Source organism: Bos taurus, chromosome 15 (assembly GCF_002263795.3).
Source record: "Bos taurus isolate L1 Dominette 01449 registration number 42190680 breed Hereford chromosome 15, ARS-UCD2.0, whole genome shotgun sequence".
Lineage (NCBI taxonomy): Eukaryota > Metazoa > Chordata > Mammalia > Artiodactyla > Bovidae > Bos > Bos taurus.
The window spans coordinates 73,972,543-73,997,861 of record NC_037342.1 but is presented as its reverse complement, the minus strand read 5'-3'; the positions used below and the strand labels follow the sequence as shown (position 1 = coordinate 73,997,861).

The 25,319-nt window shown below is 41.8% G+C and overlaps 1 protein-coding gene across 5 annotated transcripts in view; it reads right to left on the bottom strand.

Annotated features, from left to right (window-relative positions):
* ALKBH3 (alkB homolog 3, alpha-ketoglutarate dependent dioxygenase) overlaps window positions 1-22,279 on the bottom strand; it is a 41,517-nt gene extending 19,238 nt beyond the window's left edge. For 2 of the 5 annotated variants that reach the window (XM_005216455.5, XM_059874687.1), the window contains exons 1-7: window positions 22,113-22,279; window positions 20,349-20,494; window positions 20,146-20,249; window positions 19,302-19,336; window positions 16,905-16,952; window positions 9,724-9,827; window positions 8,051-8,139 (exon numbers count right to left, since the gene is read on the bottom strand). In XM_005216455.5, the coding sequence (XP_005216512.1) occupies window positions 8,051-8,139; window positions 9,724-9,827; window positions 16,905-16,952; window positions 19,302-19,336; window positions 20,146-20,249; window positions 20,349-20,427 (459 nt within the window). In that variant the 5' untranslated portion in view covers window positions 20,428-20,494; window positions 22,113-22,279. 5 annotated transcript variants of the gene reach the window in all.
* Window positions 22,280-25,319: the final 3,040 nt, after the last annotated feature.

The window sequence follows — 25,319 nt, the reverse complement described above, 5'->3', positions numbered from 1 at the left end:
TTATATTCAGAACTCACCATCTTGCCATACATGCTTTAGGAAACTGTGACCCTTGACCTTAGGTTGCACTAGGGAGCTATAATCAGTGCAGCTCTTATGGTTCTGGTTAGAATTCTGTGTGTCTTGCCTTCCAAGGAACCTCAAGTGCTTTACGGAAGCTTCCTGTAGGACAGGGCTTCTCGCTCCACTACCAAAGATGACTGAGGAGGGAACTCCCTGGCAGTCCAGAGGTTAGGACTCAGCATGTTCACTACTGAGGGCCCGGGTTCAACCCTTGGTTGGGGAACTAAGATGCTGCAAGCTACGTAGCACAGCCAAAAAACATTACTGAGGACCCCAAAGAACTTCTACTTGTTTGAGTTATAGCTGTGACAGCTACCATATTAAAAATTAAAACTAAAAAATTTTTAATTTTTGGTTAATTCGTTTAAAAAATAACAACCCCATTACATGCTAACCCAAGTAGTATTTTATGAAAATTAGCTTTTTTCCAATACAAAAAAATTAGTGAGAAGAGTGGCACTCTTTTGCAAATCTCTTCAATGTCTGATTTAACAGAAGAGAGTTGGTTCTAATATCTGCTTCTGCATTCAACCTGTTAAAATGTTTTTGTTGACACATACAAAGAAAACTGCCTTCACACAGACATGTAGTTTGAAAAAGGAAGAAAAAAATCTTTTCAAATAACCGTAGATATTCTTTGCTATTAAACCAAAGCTCAACTGTACTGATTTCTTAAAGGTTAGAGGCAATGTGGAATCTGAAACAACATCAACACACTTTTTATATTATTACATCTAAATCCATTGGTCCAACTTGCACTTTGAATGGATCTTTTAATCTTGCATGATTCTGTAACATCAAGCACTGGTCATTTGGAAAATACTGGCTCACTGAGTCATGTAGATCCTCTTACTACTGACGTGTTTCATTATACACCATAAAAAAGTCATCTCCATTAACATTACCACTGATCTCTTCAGAAAAAGCTAAGTAATGGGAAGGATACGAGTTTTCCCAGAATTCCTCACATTTCCTTGAAACCTCAACTTTTATTAGTATCAAACTTTTATTAAATCCTGTCCATTGTTTTCCTAGAAGTGACACTTCACTCACTTATGAGAAAACGTCTGCTGAATACTCAAGTCTGAATAGTGTGTGTGCACCAGCTGCTCTTCCAAGTAAAATGGTCCAGGATAAAAGTAGCCAGTTCAGCTTCTACCGTAAACAATCACACATAACCATCATAAATCACTTGTAGCAGAAATGCCTTATGCATACTTTCCATTTCATGAAACAATTTTAAAAGATCAAGATTTAATAAAACAACGCTTATCACTTCTTCAAAGGACACCCTTGAATGAAACCATCTTTTTTTTTTTTTTTTTACTGGAAGTGCACGTGGTAAAGAAAACAATGATTACTAGTACAGTCTGGTGGCAATGCCTTGATTCATACTGCTGCTGCTGCTGCTGCTAAGTCGCTTCAGTCGTGTCCGACTCTGTGCGACCCCATAGAAGGCAGCACACGAGGCTCCCCCATCCCTGGGATTCTCCAGCCAAGAACACTGGAGTGGGTTGCCATTTCTTTCTCCAATGATGAAAGTGAAAAGTGAAAGTGAAGTCGCTCAGTTGTGTCCGACTCTTAGCGACCCCAAGGCACCACAATTTTAGTCACCATTGTTTTTGTATAGTGAAAACTCAACACAGTGAAAAATGTCACCTAGTCTTAGTAATCTCATAAAAATAATTTTGACCCTGTGGATTCCCAAAAAGAATTTCGTGGACTCCCTCCAGGGATCCACAGATTCTACTTTAAGGACTGCCACTCTAGGGTTTCCCTGGTGGCTCAGTGGCAAAGAATCTGCCTGCCAATGTAGGGGATGTGGGTTCGACCCCTGGTCCAGGACGATCCCACAGGCTGCAGAACAACTAGGCCCATGTGCCACAAGCCACTGAGCCTGTGCTCTAAGCCCAGGAGCCGCAACTCCTGCAGCCCATGCACCCGAGAGCCGAGCTCTGCAGCAAGAGATGCCGCCACAGTGAGAAGCCTGTGTGCCGCAACCAGAGAGAAGCCCCCACTCTCCGAAACTAGAGGAGAGCCTGCGCAGCAACAAAGACCCAGCACAGCCAAAAATAAATAAATATTTTAAATTATTAAAAAAAAAGAACTGCCACTTCAGAGAACCCCTTCAGCGTTCATGTTCTGTGTTTTGAAGTGAAGAAATGTATGTTCAGCAAAGGAAAGCACAATATCATTCTTAGGTATATACCACGACTATTATCAGGTAAAACTTCCAGGAAGCATATGTGGGAATCAGCTTCACTGTCTTGTGGAAATCATGTTAAAAGCTGGCATTCCGTGTTACGGATAGAGGCATTACATTCTTAGCAGAGGATTTTCTTTATTTTACTGAAGCAACACTGGTTTATAACATCATATTTCTACCATGCATATGCGTGTGTGCTCAGTCGCTCAGTCGTGTCCAACTCTTTGTGACACTAAGGACTGTAGCCCGCCAGGCCCCTCTGTCCATGGGATTCTCCAGGCAAGAATACTGGAGTGGGTTGCCATGTCCTTCTCCAACCATACAGCACGTTCAGCTCCACCAAACACTCAGTTTCCATCCGTCACCACACAGGTGACCTCCACCTGTTGTGCCCTCCATTCTTTCCCCTCCCCTTCGGTAACCACTACTCTGCTCCTTGTACCTACATGTTTGGTTTGTTCATTTATATTATTGATTTTTTATATTCCACACATAAATAAAATCATACAGAATCTGTCCCTCTCCACCTGACTTATTTAACATAATATCTTCAAGGTCCATCCGTGGTCTCACAAAAGGTAAGATTTCATCTTTTTTTAAATGGCTGAGTAGTAGTCCATTTATAAATATAAGAGAGTTGGACCATGAAGAAGGTTGAGCACCAAAGAACTGATGCTTTCAAACTGTGGTGCTGGAGAAGACTCTGGAAAGTCCGTTGGACTGTGAGGAGATCAAACCAGTCCATCCTGAAGGAAATCAGCCCTGAATATTCATTGAAAGGACTGATGCTAAAGCTGAAGCTCCAATAATTTGGCCACCTGATTCGAAGAGCCAACTCACTGGAAAAGACCCTGATGCTGGTAAAGAATGAAGGCAAAAGGAGAAGAGGGCAGTAGGGGATAAGGTGGTTAGATAGCATCACCAACTCAATGGATATGAACTTGAACAAACTCTGGGAGACAGTGGAGGATAGGGAAGCCTGGTGTGCTGCAGTCCATGGGGCTGCATAGAGTTGGACACGATCTAGCGACTGAACAACAACATATATATAGACACACACACGCCCCCACATCTTCTTTATCCATTCACCTGTTGATGGGCACTTAGGTTGTTTCCGTATCTTGGTTATTAGGAAAAATGCTGTGATGAACACAGGGGTGCACATATATTTCAAATTAGTGTTTGCATATTCTTTGGATAAATAACCAGAAGTGGGATAGCTGGATCATACGGTATCTCTATTTTTAATTTTTTGAGAAATTTCCATAATGGCTGCACCAATTAAATTCCCATCAACAGGGTATGAAAGCTCTCTTTTCTCCATATCCTCACCAGCACTTGTTATTTCTTGCCTTTTTGATAATTGCCTTTCTAGCAGGTATGAGGTGATGATACCTTACTATGGTTTTGATTTGCATTTCCCTAATTAGTGATGCTGAGCATCTTATCACGTGACTATTGTCCATTTGTCCTGGAGAAGGACATGGCAACCCAATTCAGTATTCTTGCCTGGAGAATCCCATGGACAGAGAAGTCTGGCAGGCCACAGCCTACGGGATCACAAGAGTCAGACACGACTTAGCAACTAAACCACCAACACCACCACCATTATCCATTTGTATGTCTTCTTTGGAAAAATATCTATTCAGCTCCTCTAAGGCAGAGGATTTTAAGAACTACAATAACAACAAACAAAACTTAGATCATTAAATAAATGTTATTAAACTAACCGACGTTCAAGAGTGAAATTCCATAATAATGTTATCAAGCTGTATTTCCTATTTATTTTATGGCTTTAAGCCATCTTTAACCTGTATGTGGGTCAAGGAGTAACACTTTCATGGAACAACTGACTGGTTTGAAATTGGGAAAGGAGTACGACAAGGCTGTATATTGTCACTCTTTATTTAATTTATATGCAGAGTACATTATGTGAAATGCCAGGCTGGATGAAGCTCAAGCTGGAATCAAGATTGCTGGGAGAAATATCAACAACCTCAGATATGTAGATGATAACTGTCTAATGGCAGAAAATGTAGAGGCACTAAAGAGCCTCTTGATGAAAGTGAAAGAGGAGAGTGAAAAAGCTGGCTTTAAACTCAACATTCAGAAAACTAAGATCATGGCATCTGGTCCCATCACTTCATGGCAAACAGAAGAAGAAAAAGTGGAAGCAGTGACAGATTTTCTCTTCTTGGACTCCAAAATCACTAGATGGTAACTGCAGCCATGAAATTAGAAGACACTTGCTTCTTGGAAGGAAGGCTATGACAAACCTAGACAGCATATTAACTTTGCTGACAAAGGTCTGTATATTTAAAGCTATGATTTCTCCAGTAGTCATATATGGATGTGAAAGTTGGACCATAAGGAAGGCTGAATGCGGAAGAATTGATGTTTTCAAATTGTGGTGCTGGAGAAAATTCTTGAGAGTCCCTTGGACTGCAAGGAGATCAAACCAGTCAATCCTAAGGGAAATCAAACCTGAATACTCATTGGATGGACGAATGCTGAAGCAGAAGCTACAATACTTTGGCCACCTGATGTGAACAGCTGACTCACTGGAAAAGACCCTGATGCGGGGAAAGTCATTAGTAGTCATTAAGCATAGTCAAGGATATTTAGTTCTTTCTCAAGGGCTATAGATAACAGTTTAGTCCCTAAGTCATATCTGACTCTTTTTGTGACCCCATGAACTATAGCCCACCAAGCTCCTCTGTCCATGGGATTCTCCAGGCAAGAATACTACAGTGGGTTGCCATTTCCTTCTCTAGGGGATCTTCCCAACCCAGGGATTGAACCTGTGTATCTTAAGTCTCCTGCATTGGCAGGCCATTCTTTACCACTAGGACCACCTGGGAACCTCGATACTGGGAAAGACTGAAGGCAAAAGGAGAAGAGGGCAGCAGAAGATGAGATGGTTGGACAGAATCACTGATTCAATGACATGAACTTGGGTGAACTCTGGGAGGTGGTGAGGGACAGGGAGGCCTAGAATGCTCCAGTCCATGCGGTCGCAAAGAATCGGCCATGACTGAATGACAACAAGAAGCAGCTTATCTTCATGGGGATAAAGATCAGATGCTAGAATCATACACTTAACAAGAAACACAAGAACATAAAGGAGGATGATAGCTTTTCAGCAATGTAACTGAGAAACTAATTAGCACTTCCTTGACTTGCTTAGGGACTGAGCTAACACCAAGTCTGCATTATGTTTCTAAGTGAATATATTTTTTTTTCTTGGTTATTTTTGGTGGTGAAGTAAGTAGAAAAGGAGAAAACAAGGAATAATGAACTAGGGGATTAATTTAGACTCTCCAACCAATACGCTATATACAGATCCCGCAGAACTGAAAGTCTAAATTAAAATCCAGCGTCATCTCACTGTTCAGTGAAGACATTCTATCCTTAAAAGACATTTGAGGAAAAGAGTATGAGAAAATACAAGGACCTATTTGGTGGACATCAAACAGTGTTTTGCAGAGACCCAGGTACCACAGAGACGCCTCTGGGACCACAGGAGAAGAAAGGAGGAGAGGTCAAGCTGGTGGGAATACCAGACAGTGTGGGTCCTCTTTTATTTCCACACAGTGGATTCATATAAGATTTAGCTTGGAAAAAAGACTAAGAGGGACTTCCCTAGTGGTCCACTGGTTAAGAATCCACCTTCCAGTGTAGGGAACATGGATTTGATCCCTGGTTGGGGGATAAGATCCCACATGCCGCGGGGCAACTAGCGAGCCCACAAGCAGCAACTACTGACCCCATGCGTTCTAGAAGCCACCCACCCATGCTCCACAATGACGGAAGCCTGCAAGTCGCAACCAGAGAAGCCCCCACTATGCTGCAACTAGAGAGAGCCTGCATGCCGCAATGAAAACCCAGTGCTGCCAAAAAAAAGACTAAAAGATGTTTAAGTACCTATGATTGAACCTCCTCCTGTGCTATGGAATACTAAGCTTGAGGTAAAAATAACTTTAAAATTAAACTAATATCCCCAACACATATATACACATTAGGGAATCATCCCTTAAAAAATCTGAGAAAGTGACGTCTGTTTTGATTTTGTTCCAGATGGTATACAAACTAAATCTATTAGCAATAAATACAAAGTTATGAGCCAGTCAAATTCAAATTAAAGAATTCTAATATGACATTATACTAGAATATGTTAATAATACAGCAAAATTAAATGTAGTATATGAATAACTGATTTTATTTTTATAGAAAAATTCTCTACATATATTTGCTTAAAAAGAAAAAAAAGACTAGAACCAAATCATCAGATGGAAGCACTATCCAAAATTTTAATATTCTTCATATTTATCTGCAGTTTCTAAATTTTCAGTAATAAACACATATTACTTATGATATAAGAAAAGCGTTGTCATTTAAACAATTCTTTTGAAGAGGTGACAAAATGTCCCCAAGCATAAGTGGTCACTGTATCTCAGCAGACCTTACATGTCTTACGTTTAATCTAAAGCAGTGGTTCTCAAGCAAGGTCAATTTGGAAGCCCCACAGATGTTTAGCAACGTCCAGAATCATTTTTGGTTGCCTTGACTGGGTAGGGGGTGCCTCTGGCATCTAGGGGGCAGAAGTCACAGATACTGCTAACCATCCTACAATGCACAGGACAAGCGAACAACAAAGAGTTATTGTGCTTGAAACATCGGCGATACCAAGGTTGAGAAATCCTGTTCCGAAAGATTAGCTAGAATGAAAGAACTTCTTTCCCACAGGCTATTTAATCCTCAACTTCTCTGCTATAACTGTTGACAAGAAGATACACTAATTCTGACAGAAACATAGCCAGCAGTTTATGCTGGACTGGCCTAGCTCAATTCTCCTCATGTTTTCAAGTCAATTTCAGATTTAAAGGGTCTCTCAGTACTTCCCTGGGTTACATTCTAAATGCAGCCTTAGAAACCAGAGCACCCATCCATCTCTTCATGTGAAAAAGTCATGTTCCCTTCAGTCAATATTTTATCCCTGAACATTTTAGTAAAATGCTAGTTTATGATAAGAAATTACTAGGAGTTCTAAATGTGTCACATTTCTCTTTATTCCAATGCCATAAGCAAAAACTCCATTTTCTTCAAAGTCTCCTTCAAAAAAACAAAAACAAAACCCACAAAAACCATATTATTATTTGCCAAAGGCAAAATTCCAAGGACTAAACAGAGAGCTATTTCTTGGATCTTAATTCCATCATCCGGATAAGCTTAATTTATACATTATACTTCGTCTTTCATGGACATTTTTAAAAACACAAGAAGCAGCAGAGACAAACCAAAGCAATGATAAATATGAGAACTGCAGCCACAGAATGAATACAAAGTCAACAAGAAAAGCAACAGATTTTTCTCACAAATGGGAAAAGAGCCTGAGACATGGAAGCAAACATTCTGACTTCACTGGTCAGTCGTAAGGATTTGGGACCAGAGCAAATACGTACCAGGAGACACACAAGGGCTATGGCGGAAAAGCTTGGGGAAGGGGGAGATCAGGAAAAGAGACCATTCATTTCTCTGAAATCCTTGCGTCTGGCTCTAGTTTACTCTAGTTCCAGTTTTTTCCTCATCCTCTGACTTCATCTGTGGATCAAAAGCACACCAATGGTGATAAGCACAAAGACTCAGTGTTTGAACTCGGAGGATTTTTTGAACTAGGATCCACCGCACAGCTCTGCAAGGTCATTTATTGTTATTTCACAGTACTCTACAGTCACAGTATATCGTCTATAAAACCATACCAATAACAACATTCCAACATACGTGAGGATTTGGTTCCATAGTGATTCTTGAATAAGTGTAAGGAAGTTCTCCATACCATGCTGTAAGTCTTGGTTGCTGGTAAGTTACATCTAAGAAAGAAAATACAGGGCCTTTGAAAGGGTTCAATGCTATTTTAGGTGTACCTACCGAGTGCCAACACCCTGCCTAGTAATGGATAAGGAGCTATGAGAAATACAAAGGAAGAGGCAGGATGGGCTCTGACCCAAGGTTCCACCTTCATAAAGGGCACGGGACTTCAGGAGTGGCATGGGGACAGCTAAAAGGATGGCAAGAGAGGGTATATGGCAGAACCAGTACGGGTGCAGCTCTGGGGTGAGAATGGGTGTGACCCATTTGTGTTAGTGGTGACACAAACCAGAGTGAAGGAGTCACACCGCAGGACAGAAGGATTCACATTAGGGAGGGTCTAAGATGCAGGACATGGAGTCTGAACCCTGGTAGGCAGGAAATTGTGGCATGAACGTCCATACAGGAAACAAAACCAACTGTTCACCCACGTGCCACCACTATCTAAGCCCTTTTAATTCCAAATAAAGAAAAAGGTGCTCTGACCCACCACAGCACATAGTTAATTTTAGTCAGAAGTTTTTGATGTCCACTTTATAATTAGAGAAGCAGCTACCCGCAGATTTGCTATTTTTCCCTACAATTGACTTCAACCACCACAACAATAACAATAATAATAAAAGCAGTTAACATTCATGGAAGGCTTTATACTATTCACGGAAGGCTTACTATGTGCCAAGCATTCTGTTAAGTATGTTATTAGGCACTGTCTCATTTAATTATCACAACAACCTTGCAAGATAGGTATTATTATTAGCTCTATTTTCTTGATCAGAAAAATTAAGAATCAGAAAATTATTTAACTATCATTTGTCTAAAATAAACAATCACTTTGAAAGAGCCAGCAATTGAAGCCAAGTCTGTCACCGAAAGCCCTGCTATAGAAATTGCTGGGAATTAGAAGCCTGCCCTCAAAGAGCCGACTCTCCTTATGATGCCTGTTACAAAAGTGATGCCAGTATACTTTGCCTCTTTCTCCACAGAAAATTTAAAATCACTCAATGTGCCAGGAAAAAAAAAGAAAGAGTCTATGCTAGAGCACCGACACCCCCTAGTGACCACCTTTGGTATAGCAGGTACTGTTGCTTGTGTGGTACCCACTCCAAGCCAGGTCATCTTGACAAGCTCAGGAGAAGACTACAAATGCTGGAGCTAAAGGAGACTTCTAGTGAAACTAGAGTGACAATAAAAAGATGATAAAAAGAATGTATGCTGAACAGAATCAGAAAAAAATAAGTTCTGGAAGCTTCTATGAAGAAAGAGGGAAGCTGGCACTGTCTGAAGTAATGAACAGTGATCAAACACCAAAGGAGATAAGCATGTCAACCACAGCTCAGCCAAACCAAACTTCCTTCCTCTCCTTGAAGGCCCACCTTCCGCCACACACTGAGAACCACGTGCTGTGTCTTCTGCAAGGAACACGCTTCCCTGTCCCCTTTGGCGAGTTCCTGCCCATGCTTGGGTTCCAGTTAGGCTTTGAAAATCTGTGTAAGTCTGGCTGCGATGCCAAGAAGCAAGGGTACTGGAAAACAATCTGGAAAGGAGGGCCAAACACCAACAACTGTGATCCCAAGATATCCACTTACCGTCTCTGATGCCAGTCCTCTGCTTCCAGGGAACATCCCGACAAAGCTGTTCAAACACTGAGTCGGCCTCTTTCAAGTCAACAAAGCCAGGACACAAACACACCCTGGATGCAGAAAGAACAGTTACTAACTAAAGAACACAGAAGATGGGGTGGACTCCAACCATCAGCAGAGTAAATGAATCTGGACGAAGCTTCCTTTCATGGGTAGATGAAATCATCTTACCACACCCCCAGAAGGTGATATCACCCAGATCATGATGCTCCAGATGAAAAACCAATCTCTGCCAAGTTAAGACAGGCAATAAAACAGGCAATGAAGGATGAGGAGGTACATGATGGCTTTCACAGACATGGTTCAAATACTACCCCAGCACTGCTGAGCTGTGAAACCTTGGACAGGTTACTTAACCTCTCGGAACCTTGGCTTTTCTCATCTGTAACACAAAGATGATCTCACCTGACAGCATCACTGTGAAAAGCAGAATAATAAAATGCTTAGCCCTGTGTTACTGTAACAATTGAGAGTCTTCCGGGACTATGCCAATCGTAGGGAAAGCAATCATTCATAACTATAACAAACTAAAGATATCCAAAAGAGGATTTTTTATTTCACTGAATATACACTTATTTCAACAATGCCAAGTCAGCTCAGAATTGTTTTGGATATCTTTTTTTTCCTCTCCTTTACTGAGGTATAATATAATATACTGTAAAATTCAACGTAGTGTAATGTCTTCAAGGTTTACCCATGTGGTACCACATTATCAAAGCAACATTTCTTTTTATGGTGGAATAAAATATCCCATTATTAGACATAACACCTTTTGTCTGTCCATTCACCCGCTGATGGAGATTTGAATTGTTTCTGCTTCTGTCTGTTTTGAATGCTGCTATGAACCTTCACACACAAGTCTTTGTATGGATGTATGTTTTCATTTCTCTTGAATAAGATACCTAAGCCTGAAACTGCTGGGTCATATGATAAAGGTATGCTTAACTTTTTAAGAAACCACCAAACTTTTTTTAAGTGGATTGTACTATTTTACATTCCACCAGGAATACAGGAAGGCTCTAGTTTTTCCACATTCTCTCTTATAATAACACTTATTACTGTCTTTTTGACTGTGGAAATTCTAGTGAATATAAAGTGGTATATCATTGTGGTTTTGATTTCAATGTCCCTAATATACTATTTCATTTTAACAATGCATTTGGATTTCTGAATAACTTTCTTAAGAAATGTTCTGAAAGATAGGAACATGCTCTTCAACAGCCTTGCTGGTAATAAAATTTCACTCTTTGAAGGTACGTTTGATTTTTTTTTTTAACAGTTTAACAAGGAATTTATTAATTTTAACCAGCTGTACAATTTACAATGTTTGATCTGAATTATTATTTTTTCCAGTTTTACTGAGATATAATGGACATACAGCACTATATCCATTTTCAGTGTAAAGCATAATAATTTGGCTTACACATACGGTGAGTTGATATTTTAAAGAGCCAAAGCTCACCTGAAGCCATACCAGGTTAACAATGACATGTAACAAAAAGAATGCAACTGGTTTTCTTGTGTGACTATTAAACTTGCTCTAAAAGGGAAGTTCTGAAAACGGAAGTTCTGAAAAGGGTTGTAACAATGGCAGTGCCACTGGACTAACTATAGAGACTTGCAAATCCAAAAGCAACTCTTTCTAAGCAATTCACTTAGACATAAATTCTGATTTATTTAAACATCTCATTAATTTACAGTAACATGGAAAAGGTCAGTTTTCATTCCAATCCCAAAGAAAGGCAATGCCAAAGAATGCTCAAACTACCGCACAATTGCACTCATCTCACATGCTAGTAAAGTAATGCTCAAAATTCTCCAAGCCAGGCTTCAGCAATACGTCAACTGTGAACTTCCAGATGTTCAAGCTGGTTTTAGAAAAGGCAGAGGAACCAGAGATCAAATTGCCAACATCTGCTGGATCATCGAAAAAGCAAGAGAGTTCCAGAAAAACATCTATTTCTGCTTTATTGACTATGCCAAAGCCTTTGACTTTGTGGATCACAATAAACTGTGGAAAATTCTTCAAGAGATGGGAATACCAGACCACCTGACCTGCCTCTTGAGAAACCTGTATGCAGGTCAGGAAGCAACAGTTAGAACTGGACATGGAACAACAGACTGGTTCCAAATAGGAAAAGGAGTATGTCAAGGCTATATATTGTCACCCTGCTTATTTAACTTCTATGCAGAGTACATCATGAGAAACGCTGGGCTGGAAGAAGCACAAGCTGGAATCAAGATTGCCGGGAGAAATACCAATAACCTCAGATATGCAGATGACACCACCCTTATGGCAGAAAGTGAAGAGGAACTCAAAAGCCTCTTGATGAAAGTGAAAGTGGAGAGTGAAAAAGTTGGCTTAAAGCTCAACATTCAGAAAATGAAGATCATAGCATCTGGTCCCATCACTTCATGGGAAATAGATGGGGAAACAGTGGAAACAGTGTCAGACTTTATTTTTCTGGGCTCCAAAATCACTGCAGATGGTGACTGCAGCCATGAAATTAAAAGATGCTTACTCCTTGGAAGGAAAGTTATGACCAACCTAGATAGCATATTCAAAAGCAGAGACATTACTTTGCCAACAAAGGTTCATCTAGTCAAGGCTATGGTTTTTCCTGTGGTCATGTATGGATGTGAGAGTTGGACTGTGAGGAAGGCCGAGCACTGAAGAATTGATGCTTTTGAACTGTGGTGTTGGAGAAGACTCTTGAGAGTCCCTTGGACTGCAAGGAGATCCAACCAGTCCATTCTGAAGGAGATCAGCCCTGGGATTTCTTTGGAAGGAATGATGCTAAAGCTGAAACTCCAGTACTTTGACCATCTCATGCGAAGAGCTGACTCATTGGAAAAGACTCTGGGAGGGACTGGGGGCAGGAGGAGAAGGGGACGACAGAGGATGAGATGGCTGGATGGCATCACTGACTTGATGGACGTGAGTCTGGGTGAACTCTGGGAGTTGGTGATGGACAGGGAGGTCTGGCGTGCTGCGATTCATGGGGTCTCAAAGAGTCGGACATGACTGAGTGACTGATCTGAACTGAACATGCACTAAGGTGATGCTTTCAAAATGAAATAATTACTACCGCCTAACATACCCTAAACCGCATATGCTTTAATGTTATTGAAATCTACCTTTATATAGCAATACAATATAACTTAACATATATTATATATAATAATGCAGGATTAACATAATAATGCATACAATAATAAGCAATCCCCTTCGTGATCACAGTCTTGTCATGGTGAAGGGGTTTGTGTAACTCAATGAAGCCATAAGCCATGCTGTGCAGGGCCACCCAAGCAGATAGGACATAGTGAAGAGTTGTGACAAAACATGGTACACTGGAGGAGGAAACGGCAACCCACCCTAGCATTCTTGCTGCAGGAACCCAATGAGCAGTATGAAAAGACAAAAAGATAGGACACCAGAAGATGAGCCCCCTCCCCCTGCCCAGGTCTGAAGGTATCCAATATGCTCCTGGAGAAGAGCAGAGGGCAATTACTAATAGCTCCAGAGAGAATGAACTGGTTGGGCAAAAGCAGAAATGTCACTCAGTTGCGGATGTGTCTGGTGGGGAAAGTAAAGTCCAATGATATAAAGAATGGTATTTCATAGGAACCTGGAATGTTAGATCCATGAATCAAGGTATACTGGACATGGTCAAGCTGGAGATAGTAAGACTGAACACTGACATCTTACAGATCAGTGAACCAAAATGGATCAGTGAACTACAATGAATTAAATTCATGAACAGGTGAATTTAGTTCAGATGATCATTATATCTACTACTGTGGACAAGAATCGTTTAGAAGAAGTGAAGTAGCCCTCACAGTCAACAGAAGAGTCCCAAATGCAGTACTTGAGTCCAACCTCAAAAATGACAGAATGATCTTGGTTCATTTCCAAGGCAAACCATTCAACAATACAGTCATCCAAGTCTATGCCCCAACAATTGATGCCGAAGAAGCTGAAGTTGACTGGTTCTATGAAGATCTATAACACCTTCTAGAACTAACACACAAAAAAGATGTTCTTTTCATCATAGGGGATTGAAATGCAAATGTAGGAAGTCAAGAAATACCCAAAAGTGAAAGTGAAAGTCAGTCAGCCGTGTCCAACTTTTTGTGACCCTATGGACTATATAGTCCATGGAATCCTCCAGGCCAGAATACTGAAGTGGGCAGTCTTTCCCTTCTCCAGGAGATCTTCCCAACCCAGGGATCAAACTCAGGTCTCCCTCACTGCAGGCAGATGCTTATCAGCTGAGCCACCAGGGAAGCCCAAGAATACTGGAGTGGAGAGCCTATCCCTTCTCCAGCAGATCTTCCCAACCCAGGAATCAAACTGGGGTCTCCTGCATTGCAGGCAGATTCTTTACCAGCTGAGCTACCAGGGAAGTCCACAAAAAATACCTAAAATAACAGGCAAGTTTGGCCTTAGAGTACAAAACGAAGCAGGGCAAAGGCTATTAGTTTTGTCAAGAGAACACGCTGGTCATAGCAAACACCCTTTTCTAACAACCCCAAAGAGGACTTTACACATGGACCTCACCAGATGGTCAAAACTGAAATCAGATTATGTTCTTTACAGCTGAAGATGGAGAAACTCTATACAGTTAGCAAAAACAAGACCTGGAGCTGACTGTGGCTCAGATCATGAGCTCCTTATTGCAAAATTCAGGCTTAAATTGAAGATAGTAGTGAAAACCACTATACCATTCAGGTATGACCTATGTCAAACCCCTTATGATTGTACAGTGGAGTGAAGAATAGATTCAAGGCGTTAGATCTGGTAGACACAGTGCCTGCAGAGCTACGGACTTTATATAGTAGGTGGTGACCAAAACCATCCAAAGAAAAAGAAATGCAAGAAGGCAGTGGTTGTCTGAGGAGGCTTTACAAACAGCTGAGGAAAGAAGAGAAGCAAAAGGCAAGGGAGAAAGGCGAAAACACACCTAACTGAATGCAGAGTTCCAGAGAACAGCAAGGAGAGATAAGAAGGCCTTCTTCAACGAACAGTGCAAAGAAAGAGAGGACAACAATAGAAGGGGAAAGACTACAGATCTCTTCAAGAAAATTGAGATACCAAGGGAACATTTCATACAAAGATGGGTACAAGAAAGGACAGAAACAGTAAGGATCTAACAGAAGCAGCAGAGATTAAGAAGAGGTGGCAAGAATACCCAGAAGAACTATATAAAAAAGGTCTTAATGACCAGGATAACCATGATGGTGTGGTCATTCACCTAGAGCCAGACATGCTGGAGTATGAAGTCAAGTGGGCCTTAGGAAGCATTACTGCAAACAAAGCTAGTGCAGGTGATGGAATTTCAGCTGAGCCGTTTAAAATCCTAAAAGATGATGCTGTTAAAGTGCTTCACTCAGTATGTCAGCAAATTTGGAAAACTCAGCAGTGACCACAGGACTGGAAAAGGTCAGTTTTCATTCCAATCCCAAAGAAGGGCAATGTCAAAGAATGTTCAAACTATCATACAATTGCACTCATTTCACATGATAACAACAACATTATACTCAAAATCTTTCAAGTAGGCTTCAGCAGTACATGAACTAAGAACGTCCAGATGTACAAGCTGGGTCTCGAAGAGGCAGAGGAACCAGAGATCAAATTGCCAACATTCGCTGGATCATGGAGAAAGCAAGGGAATTCCAGAAAAATATCTACCTCTGATTCACTGATTATGCTTGCTAAAGCCTGTGACTCTGTGGATTACAACGAACTGTGGAAAATTCTTTAAGAGATGGGAGTACCAGACCACCTTACCTGTCTCCTGAGAAACCTGTATGGGGATCAAGAAGCAACAGTTAGAACCAGACATGGAACAATGGACTGGTTCGAAATTGGGAAAGGAGTACATCAAGGCTGTATATTGTCACCCTGCTTATTAAGAGTACAACAGGTGAAATGTTGGGCTGGATGAAGCTCAAGCTGGAATTAAGATTGCCACAAGAAATATCAACAACTTCGGATATGCAGATGATACCACTCTACTGGCAGAAAGTGAAGAGGAACTAAAGGGCCTCTTGGTGAAGGTGAAAGAGGAGAGTGAAAAAGCTGGATTGAAACTCAACATTCAAAAGACTAAGATCATGGCATCTGGTCTCATCACTTCATGGCAAATAGAAGGGGAAAAAGCGGAAGCAGTAACAGATTTTTTTTCTTGGACTCCAAAAATCACTGCAGATGGTGACTGTAGCCATGAAATTATAAGACGCTGGCTCCTTGGAAGGAAAGCTATGACAAACCTAAACAGCATATTAGAAAGCAGGACTACGACTTTGCTGACAAAGGTCCATACAGTCAAAGCTATGGTTTTTCCAGTACTCATTACAGATGTGAGAGCTGGACCACAGACAAAGCTGAGCACCAAAGAACTGATCCTTTCAAATTGTGAGGCTGGAGAAGACTCTTGAGAGTCCCTTGGAATGAAAAGATCAAACCAGTCAATTCTAAAGGAAATCATTCCTGAATATTCATTGGGAGGACTGACGCGGAAGTTGAAGCTCCAATACTTTGGCCATGTGATGTGAAGAGCTGACTTGTTGGAAGGGACCCTGATACTGGGAAAGACTGAAGGCAAAAGGAAAAGCAGGTGGCAGAGGATGAGATGGTTAGACAGCATCGCTAGCTCAACAGACATGAGTCTGAGCAAACTCCGGGAAACAGTGGAAGACAAAGGAGCCCGGCATGCTACAGTCCATGGGTTCTAAAGAGTCGGACCTGACTTAGTGACTGAACAACTACGACAATCTAACAATAATATAGCACTCACAGCACAGAAGTTGAGACCAGACTCAACTTTAATGTTAAACTACTACGTAGCCCCAGGACAAAGTATTGAATCTCCCTGGACCTCATTTCCTCACATGAAAAACTGGAGAAGTAATAGTTACACTATACCTGACAGAGAGGTTATGAAAATGTTTTGAAGCTAGTATAAAAGGAGGTATTACTACATATTTGCTCTCCAGGAATTTAAGGGGCAGATGTTACCTACTTTAATCAAGGTTAACATTCTACAAGGAAAACATTCTAAATATTTCAAAAGACTTGAAGTAAGTGATTAATTATAGTCCCTTTCTAGTGAGAATTCACTTACCTAGATATGCCTGTGGGTGACATGCTGATTTCATACACACCCTCTTTTCTAAAGAAACCAAGAAAACAAAGACTTATTAGTACCAAGGTAAACAACATACTGCATGTAGTGGAAGGAAGAGTTGTCCTTCGGAGTGCACAAAGTTCCAGCTCACCAAAACCACTTCCCGATGAGGGTGCACGATGAGGGAAATATAGCCCCACCTTCTTCTACCGCTGAGATAAAGGGTAAGATGGTGGTAACCATTACTGGCCTTGGGTATAGAATCCTAACAAAATCAGGCCATGAAGGCAAAGGCCACAATAAAGTAAATTCTTATTCTGTACCTTCATATTTCACCCATAATTCAGGTTGATGTGGCATAGGAATCTATCACACAAAGGGGTGCCAAATTGAGCATCCCCTTGGAGCCTGGAATAGAGATACACGGAACAAAAGTAGAAGGTCCTCATGATAGAGCTCCACCTCCTAGAAGTTGCCACAGACTCAGCATCCTCCAGGGTAATTACTGCTTGGAATCTCCTGAATACACCACCATGTGTCTGATCCCATGCTTTTCTACATGCTGGCATGTGTCCCCACTATCTAGCACCCCCAATCCAACTTGCCCCCAGCTTTGGTCCAGTGGAAAATTCTAATTCATCCTTCAAAATCTCAGCTCAGTATCACTTTGTCTAAGCCTTTCCTAACCTGTGATCCAGTCAAATAATGTTACATATCTCATCCTCTGTGACCACTGCACCTCACCTAGAAGTATACTGTTCCAAGATAGTCAGGATCACAATTTGTCAGACTACATGTCTATTTCATTTACTAGACTATGAGCTGCTGAAGGGCTGGAATGGGCGACTTTTCTGTCTCCTAGTGCCTAGCACACAACAAATGAACAGTAAAAAGTTTATTGAACTTAACCCAATATATGAAAGTACAAAACTGTCACAGAAGGGCACGTCATGGTAAGAAATGTGATCCAGACTGGACAGGTGTTTCCATCCAGATAGCTGTGTCAGACGCTTCTCACGGAGATAAGCTATGGAGAATAATATAAAGGGATAGTATTTACGTCATCCTTTTCCAGGTGACTTAGCAGTTCATAATCTCTGACCTGGGCCCTTAGGTGGATGTATAAGCCACTCTGAGTCAAAATGTAGGCAGTTATTATCATAAACACATAGCATGTTTCAAAATATTAGTCGGCTATAAAATTGCCTAGAGTGCTCATATTCTCAGTGCTATATTTTGGGCCATATTTAGAAAATGGTTCATTCCAAATATGAGGGATATTTCTGGCTATTAAAAAAATCTAGCATAGCTAATTTTAGATAAACAGAATTAACAAACCCTATGGTCAAGTAGGAATGCGTACCATCATTTTTTGTCTCTGTCTGGGAAATTCACAATTGTCCCTTTTTTTCAACCTGAATGTCCCATTTGTAGCTTAACAGGTTTCTTGGCTTTGTTTCTTTTCCTTACCATCGATGGAGGCAGTATCACATTTGTATTTGCAAAACAAAGACTGTTAAAGCTACCAGACTGGGTCTTAAGTGATTATATAGTCCAATCCCTTAATATTACAGGCAAGGAAACACAAGTCCAGAGAGACAATAATAACTTACCTAAGGACTAGTTACATAGCTGACTAGTGGCCAGGCCATAACTATACACCCTCTCTGAAAATATGATGATACTTGTGTTAGTTTCAAACTTTTCTAAGATATACAAGTTGACCTGCAAATAGCCAAACAGCTGAATACTTGCTCATGAGCAACAGTACACATTTAATGTTAATTTGCTAAAATAAAAGCATGCTTTCTACAGATAATTTATCTGCATTAGATGGAAATTGAGAAGCAGGACAAGAGAAATCAAAGCATCTTTCATCATTTTGAAAAAGAATATTTTTAGACACAGATCAATATAAGAGAAATGTTTATTATCATTTAATTGCTCTGGAACAATTCTGTGGTTTTAATAAATGAACTGTAAAAGCTTCTAGATTTCTAGCAGTTTTCATAGCACTGCTAGTAAATTGATACTAAAAGGTTTTTTGAAGAATCATGTTTCAATGACTCAGGAAAAAAATTCCTCTGTGTCTTTACCTAAGAGATATTTTAGCTGCTATCTGTATATATGTTAGTCAAACAGAGCCAGGAAATCTACACCAGTCAGAGTTTAGGGAACAGATATCTGGTTGCATTTTCCACACCATCAGCAAATTCGGAAAGGCTTCTCAAAAGACCAGGTTTAAAGATATCTGAGACAGGGATATCCCAGCTTAAAATTTAAGACACTAATTGACCATTATCTTTTCCAGATGGAAACACCAGGCCAAGGGAAAGATCTGGGGCTCTCCATTCACTGTAGGCAACGGTCCCAGGAGGGCAGCAGTGTACTTACTCAATCACTCGTGGCTCTGGGGCTCTGCGTACCCCCTGCAGAGAAACAGTCAGATATTATTTCTGAATGATTCCTAATCCTCAGGGAGGTTTCCTTGCAGAATTATGGTATCCTCTCATTCCTAGTTAAAATAAAGCAGGTTTAAAACTATCCCTGTTTTATTCTAAGCTCTTAGTATCCCACCAGAAACTTCTGGTTCTACTCTTCTTAGAACTACTCCAGAGTGACTAGTAGGCAGTAAAGGATGACAAAACTAGAATTAATATGTTTTCCTAGCAGTAAGCATTCTGAAAAACAAAAACAAAAACAAAAACATTCTTTCCAAGGGATTTTTAAAAACAGAAGACATACTAGGAAATAGGAGGTTTTAATCATTATTTATGCAATCGTTACTATAGCAAGATACCTGATTTTTAGCGCCTTTTTCCCATGTTATTAAAAACAGCAACTCTTCCCCGTTTCTTACATTTTTCCCAGCAAGATTAAGCAATGCAATAGCTAAAATTTCAATCCAATTCCACAGATACTTGATACACTAGCATTTTTACGACTGTTAGAACTTAGATAACTAATGCAAACTCCAGTCATGGTATAACCTCTCGTCACAGTACATCTCCTTGGCCAAAAAAAAAAGGGAATTAAAAATGCCTATAAATTGGGGGAAGACTACTAAGAATTCTCAGACATACTAAGAAACTAATACTCCACATTTCATTATTATTACAGGCCTTTCAGTTCTCTATTAGTGAGCTTATTCAATCACTATTTATTTGAGTGTCTACCATGTGACTGTTGCTTTTATAAATAAATCTTTGTCACTGTTGAAGAAGAAACAAGAATTTACCTCCTGGGGTTCTTTGAACACAAACTGTCTGTCAGACAGATGCTGCTCCTTGTTCATCCAGGCTTTACCAGGTCTCTGTTGGAGATTGTTCTCAGCAGTGGGAGCTGAAAAGAGACAAGATTCAAACCTTAACATCAATTAAAAGAGGATACTGGTCCACACACATATACACACAAAAACAGGAGATCCCCACAGGTCCTTGCCTGGCTGAGCAGTGGCCTGGCTCTTAGCAGGACCAGCCCAGGCTCCCTGCACTCGGGCTCGCCGTCTTTTGTCCTCCATGCTGACCAAGACTTCTACTCTTAGCTTTCAGAAAATTTCATTCCTGATTCAAACTACACAATGGTATCTGTTTAAAGAGAAAGAAAAAAAAAAAAAAAGATGCTTTAAGTTGGGGTTGTGAAAGCTTTGACTACCAAGCTTTGACTATAATCCTTTCAAGTAGATGAGATGACTCAATAGCAATCAGTGCGTCTACATAAAATCAACTCTGAGATCACAACATCTCAATCAGGAGCCTACTAAGTTACTTGGGGATGCTGCTTTTAATGCTTATCTTTTAATGATTTAGCTTACCGCGGTGCTTTCACTTCATTCACAAGAAAGTAGATACTAAGAAATTCTATAACCAGGATCTCCCATGAACCACATTACTCTTATTGGTCCCCCAAGATGACAACATGACGGAACTGTGATATGCCACCTCCATGAAGATTCAGAAATAGGCTAAAACGCAGTTTCCCCGGGCATTTCCATACTCCATCATCACAGGCTCCATCAAACTTCCCTTGAAGCTTGTTAAAAACACCTATGGCCCGTCTCAGAAGATTTGATGTTGGATGGATACACGTGTCTGTCATTGAAACAAGCATTGTAGAAGGTGATGATAAACAGATATGTAAGGGCCACGAGGTTAAGTGGTTCACCCAGTGTCACTCAGGAAATCAACAGGTAATTAACGTTCAAATTTTACCACATTCCGGTCTTAAGTAAAAAATCCACACCATAATGACCAGTAATATTAATTTGACATTTTTGCCAATAAAAGTCTAGCCCACATCAAATACAGAGCATACACATCCGCAAAACAAAACCAAACAAACGAAACGGGAACGTTGGGGGCACGTACGGACTTACAGTCCATTTTCTCATAGGTCCAAGACAACTTCACTCCAAAGTTCTCAAAGGTTAACAGGCTCTTTTTAATAGCTTGTTTAGCCTACAAATTCCCAGCCCCACTCCCAGACTTTCTGATTCAGGAGAACTAAGCTGGTCCTGGGAACCTGTATGTTTAACAAATTCTCCCAAGTGGTAAGCATGTAAGTTTTCTTATTTAATAAGTGGGCAGAGGACAGAGGCTGCCATCTGCCCACAGAGTTAACGGCACAACAAGTATCTACTCTCCAGTTCCACATGATTTGTAGAGGAAGCTCTCGTATGATATTTTCTCTCAGTTGAGGCCTTAAAACCAGCTATCATTCTTGCTGTGTTCACAGGGCAGCGATGTGTTATGTGCACCGCACGGCTGCTGAAAATACAGATTCCAGAAATCTGCGGAGTCTCGGAAACTATTAACTAACTCCTACCTTCCACGCCGAGATTCTTTACCCGAATTAAGCACGAGAACTGCGCTTCCAAGGCCAAGAGCGAGCGCTCCTGCGGCAGCCAAAGGACTCGCTTTGAATCCGAATCTGACCCTTCCCAGCGGCGTGGCCTGAGGCAAATGCCTTCCCCTTTCCGAGTCAGTTTCCTCCTCTGTCAACAGAGGAGCCAATACCTCTCTCATGGTCCGAGTGAGAATTAAGCGATGCTCGAAGGTGAGAGAGCCTGGTCCTCTCAATAAGGCTTAAGCAACTTCATTTTAGACCCGTTCCGCCCCACCCCCGGGAGGCCCTGACTGAAGTCCCCTGAAGAAGGGACCTCAGGAAGGTCCCCACAAGTCGCAGCGACAGGCCGGGAGGCCGCACCTGCCAGAGGAGCCGGGCGCGCAGGTTTTAAAGCCGCTCTTCCTAAAGCAAACCCCGGGCTGCCTCGGGCCTGTTCTGCCGCCGGCGGTATGTGGGGGTCTCCGAACCCCGGCCTGACACCAGCACTTCCCAACCGCAGGCCCACGGCGGCAGGCACGTCCCCTGACGTCACGCGCCGCCGCCGCCACCGCCTCTTCCGGAGCCACAGCCCGGATGTCCGGGCGGCTCGGTGTCCCTCGAGCCGAAAGGGCCGTGTCTCTGACGGTGAAGACGGCAGCGCCGGGGTTCTAGGGTAGCACAGAGATTGAGGGTGCGGTGGAGCCCTGTTAAGGGTCGGCTGTGGCGATGGTGGGGATGAAGACGTTTCCTCGGCCGAAGTCCCACACCCCTAAGCAAAGACAAGAGACATCCAAGCGCCCGCTTCTTTGGTCCGTGCCGGAAGAGCGACCGAGCCCCAGCGGAAGGGCGAAGGCGTTGGGGAACCTAGTCATGATGCACGGAGCAACAGGGTTTGACTTTTATCCTGAACTCCACTGAGAGTCTGAGATGCACCTCGTTTGTTTTCCCTGCAGCCGGTGCAGACTTCTGTCATAGCACTGAGAATAGGACCGCGCCCTATTTGCAAACAAAGTTTGCTTGAGAGAAGAGATCTGAGTTTCACGCTATGCACATTTTTACTTGGTGTATAATCTCGGTCGGGTACCCTGCTTTTTTTATGAAATGGGCATAGCTTTTCTGTCGGGAGGATTACATGAGATAATGTATTTACAGAATTTAGCACGATGCCTGGAAACACAATAGAAAATAAATGTTAAGTGTCTTCAATTCTGAGTTCTTGAGACACATCTTTAAGTGGCCGTGTTAAATCATGTATCTTACAGTGTGAAAATAGCAGAAATAGTGCTAAATTAACTACACCCGGTGCAAGTTATACGGTGGAAGTATTTAAATGAACTTTGTGTTATATAGTGCTTAACCTGCTGGAAGCTCAGTATACCCCATCAACAACCCTACATTGCTGCTACTATCAAATCTAATTTCACAGCATCCGTTACTGTTTATTATACTTTATGACATTGAAGGAGAAAGGATTTATCCTTGAACTGAGAGGAGAGAAAAGTGGTAGGGGCAGGCTATAATTTTTATCTTTCCCCCCATCCCATAAACTAAGGCTTCAGATCAGATCAGTCAGATCAGTCGATCAGTCGTGTCCGACTCTTTGCAACCCCATGAATTGCAGCACGCCAGGCCTCCCTGTCCATCACCAACTCCCGGAGTTCACCCAGGGAGTTCACCCAGACTCATGTCCATCAGGTCAGTGATGCCATCCAGCCATCTCATCCTCTGTCATCCCCTTCTCCTCTTGCCCCCAAACTCTCCCAGCATCAAAGTCTTTTCCAGTGAGTCAACTCTTCGCATGAGGTGGTCAAAGTACTGGAGTTTCAGCTTTAGCATCATTCCTTCCAAAGAAATCCCAGGGCTGATCTCCTTCAGAAAGGACTGGTTGGATCTCCTTGTAGTCCAAAGGACTCTCAAGAGTCTTCTCCAACACCACAGTTCAAAAGCATCAATTCTTCGGCACTCAGCCTTTTTCACAGTCCAACTCTCACATCCATACATGACCACAGGAAAAACCATAGCCTTGACTAGACAGACCTTTGTTGGCAAAGTAATGTCTCTGCTTTTGAATATGCTATCTAGGTTGGTCATAACTTTTCTTCCAAGGAGTAAGCGTCTTTTAATTTCATGGCTGCAGTCACCATCTGTAGTGATTTTGGAGCCCCAAAAAATAAAGTCTGACACTGTTTCTGCTGTTTCCCCATCTATTTCCCATGAAATGATGGGACCAGATGCCATTAGTTTACCCATAAACTAAGGTTCTTAGTGGTAAAGAACCCGCCTGCCAGTGCAGGAGACATGAGACATGTGGGTCTGATCCCTGGGTCAGGAAGATCCCCTGGAGAAGGAAATGGCAAACTGCTCCAGTATTCTTGCCTGGAGAATTGCATGGACAGAGGAGCCTGGCGGTCTATAGTCCATAGGGTCAAAAAGAACCAGATGCAATTGAAGTGACAGCCCTGTCAATAAACAACTTGTCAGTGTCTTCTTCTGGCTCAGGAACCTTGCCTCTAATCCCAAAGGGTGTCATTTCTTTCTTTTCAATGATTGTGGTTTTAGAATGGAAAGAAGTCCTGGACTGTCCTCTAAGTAAAAGTTCTTAAAAATCACTCCATGGTCTGCTTGCACCCAAAATAACCTTTAACAGATTTAATAGAATCACCTGTATTTTTACCAAGTGCCCAAGGCAATTCTGATGCACAGAATGTTTGAAAACCTTTGGGATGCATGTAGGGTGACAAATATGTTCCAGGTTTTCTGGGACTGAGGGGTGCCCCTAGGATGCAGGACTTTAAGTGCTAAAGCTGGGCAAAGAGCCCTGGGCAAACAGATGGTAGGTCACCCTAGATACATGTGAGTATATAGCTTTCAAAAGATGTTCTTGATGGCTGTTGGCATCCTGGGTTTCCTCATTTCTATTTGCAGTATTTGTGTTTTTGTTTTTGTGGGTGGTAGTGGAGACCATGGGAGAGACAATAAAGGTAGGGGTGCATTGCCAGTCACCAGTGTTGATCTCAGCCCCAATCCTTTCTGCCGTGCTTGCAATACTGGAACGTTTCTTTCTTGCCATTTGGCCCAGTGTTAAGCTTCATCAGTAGAGGATGCTGGAGGAACATTAGAATGAGAAGGAGCTCTTTCCCCCGATTCCAGGGTGCTTCTCTTAGCTAGCTCTTCAGTACATGGTAGCCTGATGTGATTGGCATCTCTCTGCACTGAATTAGTTGAATTTACAGCCTTGTTAACTCTTGTGAAGTTGACATCATCTTCAACTGGAAGAAATGGGATCCCAAAACTTGAAATAGGGAACATCTGCTTGGACCCAGGTAAAATTGACCATATGGAACTCCCAAGCCACCCTGAGCCTCCCTTGGCAATGGCAGCAGTTTGACCTCCTGTGTGTGAGGAGCCTGGTCATCCTCTGCTTAAAAGCCCCCTAAAACCCTCAGCTGGAGCAGACAACATGAAAAATACAGCGCCGGTCTGTGCTTCCTGATGGGTTGGGAGTGCTTCCGTATTTGTGCCTGGCTTCGTGTTCTCCTCAACATCAAGGTAGGTAGTGGCTATATATTAGAGTTTTCCTTTACCCCT